The sequence below is a fragment of the Ranitomeya imitator genome, chromosome 6 (genome assembly GCF_032444005.1).
Source record: "Ranitomeya imitator isolate aRanImi1 chromosome 6, aRanImi1.pri, whole genome shotgun sequence".
NCBI lineage: Eukaryota > Metazoa > Chordata > Amphibia > Anura > Dendrobatidae > Ranitomeya > Ranitomeya imitator.
In genome coordinates, this window is record NC_091287.1 from 200,075,920 (window position 1) to 200,080,248 (window position 4,329).

The 4,329-nt window shown below is 45.2% G+C and overlaps 1 protein-coding gene across 1 annotated transcript; it reads left to right on the forward strand.

Annotated features, from left to right (window-relative positions):
• The first annotated feature begins 1,937 nt into the window (after nt 1-1,937).
• On the forward strand, nt 1,938-3,851 carry LOC138642332 (uncharacterized). Its single transcript, XM_069730431.1, has 2 exons — nt 1,938-2,851; nt 3,324-3,851. The coding sequence occupies exons 1-2, from the start codon at nt 2,432-2,434 to the stop codon at nt 3,849-3,851; spliced, it is 948 nt and encodes a 315-aa protein (XP_069586532.1). The 5' UTR covers nt 1,938-2,431.
• The last annotated feature ends 478 nt before the right edge of the window (nt 3,852-4,329 follow it).

Sequence of the window (4,329 nt, forward strand, 5' to 3'; positions counted from 1 at the left end):
CTGCGGGCCAATCAAACTGTGTATAAGGGAGCTGCGGGCCAATCAAACTGTGTATAAGGGAGCTGCGGGCCAATCACACTATGTATAAGGAAACTGTGGGCCAATCATACTGTGTATAAGGGAGCTGCGGGCACATCATACTGTGTATAAGGGAGCTGCGGGCCAATCATACTGTGTATAAGGGAGCTGCTGGCCAATCAAACTGTGTATAAGGGAGCTGCGGGCCAATTACACTATGTATAAGGAAACTGTGGGCCAATCATACTGTGTATAAGGGAGCTGCAGGCCAATCATACTATGTATACGGGAGCTGCTGGCCAGTCATACTGTGTATACGGGAGCTGCTGGCCAGTCATACTGTGTATAAGGGAGCTGTGGGCCCACCATACTTTGTATAGTGAACTGTGAAGGCATTAAATTGTGCATATGAGAGCTGTTGGCCCATTACACTGTATATAGTTGGCTCTGGGGGTCATTATACTTTCTATAGTGGAGTTCTGCAAGCATTATACTGTGTAAAGGGGAGCATTGGGCTTATACTTTCTATAGGGGAGCAGTGGGAACATCATACTGTGTAAAGGGGAGCAGTGGGAACATCATACGGTGTATAGGGGAGTTGTAGAATCATCATAATTTGTATAGGGGAGCTGTGGGTGCCTTATACTGTGTATATGGAAGCTTTGAGCTCACCATACTGTGTATAATGGAGCAGTACATGGGGAACTTAGGGGACATTATTAAATGTTAAGTGGGCACTTAAGCATTATTGTTATAGGGGCACTCAGAGTACTGTGACCATCAAAGTTGCATATGGGGTATTATTACTTTCTAGGTCAAAAATGTGGAGGGCACTAGCAAAGGGCATTAATATTTTCTAGGAGGCAATTTTACTCTCTAGAGAGCACAAAGGAGTCATTATTACTATGTAAGGGGCACACAGTGGTGGCATTATTATGTGGGGCGGTAAGAGGAGCCGTTATTGTACCACACAGTAGGTGCAGTAATAGGGACACATATGGCAGCAGCGGCTCAGTATTGGGATATCAGCAGGATGAGGAGTTTGTACAGATTGGGGAAAGATGGGGACAGTGCAGGAAATGTGAGGAGTCAGATGTGTTGTTGTCATATCAGTGTGTGCCAGATGGAAAAGATGGGAAAGTGAATGACTCCATCAGAGAAAACGTCAGCTGTAAGGGTACCGTCACACAGTGCAATTTTGATCGCTACGACGGCACGATTTGTGACGTTGCATCGTCACTTAATTATCGTTTCAAACATCGTAGACTGCGGTCACACTACACGATGCACGGCGCTGAAGCGATAAATTCATGACGTATTTGCGATGTAGAAGTCGTATGGGACAGTCGTACGGTCGTGTCACACACGACGATTCAGAGCAAATTTTGCATAATCTGTGCGTGACGTTGTTCACTGGGGGCGTGTTGTGCTACTAGCTAGTGTGCTGATAGGCCAAAGGTTCTGTGCACACAATTGGTTGGAAAATTTGTCACCTGAGCGCTATTGTTCCCAATGCCACCTCACTGCTTTCAAAATTTCCTTTCTTCACTTCGTACTTGGACACTTGGTGGACCTGGACATTGGAATTTTGTACTTCGCTGAATATACCACGCTTTGCACCGCTGCTTCGAGGTATGTAAACCGCTTGGGCGTGGTGGATGGACCGCTGTATGGACGGCATGAGTGCTTCGTTCCACCGCTGAAGCGAAGCGGATGGTACACTGTTGTGACTGGAGGGCTACAATGTGGCAGATGGTACGCTATTGTGACTGGTCGAGACTGGTGGGCTACAGCGTGGTAGATGGGACGCAGTTTGGTCGGCATGACCGCTTCGTTCCGCCGCTGAAGCGATGCGGATGGTACGCTGTTGTGACTGGTTATGACCGGTTGTGTCTGGTGAGCTAGAGCGTGGCAGATGGTACAATGTATGGTCACCATGAGCGCTTTGTGTGGCTGCTGTGGGGAAGCGGGCGGTAGTGGCCTATGGCGTGGCAGATGGAAGTAGCGATGCGGATGGTACGCTGTTGTGACTGGTTGTGACTGGTCGTGACTGGTGGGCTACAGCGTGGTAGATGGAACGCAGTTTGGTCGGCATGACCGCTTCGTTCCGCCGCTGAAGCGATGCGGATGGTACGCTGTTGTGACTGGTTATGACCGGTTGTGTCTGGTGAGCTACAGCGTGGCAGATGGTACAATGTATGGTCACCATGAGCGCTTTGTGTGGCTGCTGTAGGGAAGCGGGCGGTACACTGTTTTGGGTTATGGTGGCCTATGGCGTGGCAGATGGAAGAAGCGATGGTAGGCATGAGCGCTTTGTGTGGCTGCTGTTGTTAAGCGTTTGGCACACTGGCAAAAGTATTGTTTAAAGGACTCTTTGTCAACCATGTAATTTTTTTTTATAATTATTTTTCAGATGTCAAATCGTGTGGAGTTCATCAGGGATTTCATCGAAATTTATCAGTCTTTTCCCTGCCTCTGGAAAATCAAATCTCCTGAGTATTGTAACAGGGAAAAGAGGAGGGAGGGTTACTTAAAGCTCATTGAGCTTTACAATTGTCATGCACCAGAAGAGGCAGCAAACGAAGCAGTTATTAAAAAGAAAATCCAGGCGCTCCGCACGGTGTGGAGGAAGGAGCTGAACAAGGTTCTTCAGACTACAAGGTCCGGAGCTTCCACTGAAGATGTTTATGTGCCAAAACTTTGGTATTTTGAACATCTTAATTTTCTGAGGGACCAAGAGGTGCCACGGACTTCCACGTGTCTTCGCAACTTGGCACCTGTGGAACAAATTGTTTCGGAGAACCACGCCGAGCAGGAGTCACAAGGGCAACAAGTAAGTAGCTCTTTGGACGAAAGTTCACCAATGTGTCCTATAATTACATAATTTTTCTCTGCATTTTATGTTTTATACTTCTGATTATCACATCAGTTTGAAGTTGTTACAAAAACATATACACATAAGTAACCCTGTCGCAGTCAAGTATTATATGGGGAACTTAATATGTATGAAATGGCGATATATCTAAACCATACCATCTAAGCAATATAGAAAATAGTATCGCTTCAAGCTGCCGATGTACTCTTGTTGAGACTATTTAGACTATAAAATATTCGTCAGGTTCCCCTAGCAGTCAGAACAGTGTAGTTCAAAGTATTAAATAAAAGGGAGGGTTAAAGAATATTACTAAGCTTAAAATATATTATAATCTTTTTTTTACCTACTACGAATATATAGTTTGGATGCGGTTATGGTGGTACAACTTTTTGTTGCCGGGTTCATAACTTGTTTTTTTTTTCCCCCCCAGGATGACAGTGCGCAGGAGAGTACACTGGACTGTTCACAGGACTGCACGACAACAGATTTAGTGGAGGCTGCACCTGCCAGGACTCAATCGAGGCAAGGTCAAAGAAAACGGAAAGCCACCTCAGACGCCTCACATGAACTATTGAGCCTTGCTAAGAAGGTGTTGACAAGAAATGTTAGCCCTGCGTTGCAGGGGTTTGGACACTATGTGGTTGACAAACTGGCCAAAATGGACGACAACCAAAGAATACTAGCAGAGCGTCTGATTATGGAAGCAGTAAACAGGGGTACAGATGGCGATTTGGACAAGAACACTTGTTTGGTCTCTTCCCGGCCAATACAGCGGACAGAGCCATCAAATTACAATGGTTGGTCACAGTGTCAGACATCGATGCGACACAATGCTCACGTTTCCCACTTCGGCCAGCCACCCCCTAATAACTCCTACACGCCAATACCGTCACATATGGCTTCGCCCATCAGGCACCAAAGTTTTCAGCCGGAACAATCGTCGTATCATAATTTGTGATTTCCTAACTTCTTTTACATTCCTTTTTATTTTATTGTCTTGTTAAAATAATGTTTCAAATAAAAGCTTTTATTAGAAATTCTATCACTACTTTTTGATTGGTGTGTCTCGATCACAGCACTGTATGAGGGCACAAATTAACGTAACAAATTCATGTACAGTTAACTAATACAAAAAAAATGGAATGATAGTTAAACTAAATATTTTTATTGTAACAACCAAAAATGTCTTATTGGCCCGCCTACAACTGCTGGCACATGTCCCGCAGCTTCTGCAGCTCCTCCATTGCCACATTGTGCTGCTCCTGAATACGCGCCATAGTGTGGATTAGCTTTTCTATGCCGGCTTCAAGATCCTCCTTGTTCACAGTGACGACAGCTGTGGGTCAAAAAACATAACATTAATAACACAGTAGTCTCCCGATGTGTCTTTGCTTCTGTGAAGGAAAAAAAAAAAACAGTCAGCATATAAGGGCAAA

Bases quoted from the DNA above. Each gene is read 5' to 3' on its own strand.
- LOC138642332 (XM_069730431.1), top strand. From the start codon at position 2,432: ATGTCAAATCGTGTGGAGTTCATCAGGGATTTCATCGAAATTTATCAG. The intron at 2,852-3,323 runs GTAAGTAGCTCT...TTTCCCCCCCAG, and splicing joins AGGAGTCACAAGGGCAACAA to GATGACAGTGCGCAGGAGAG.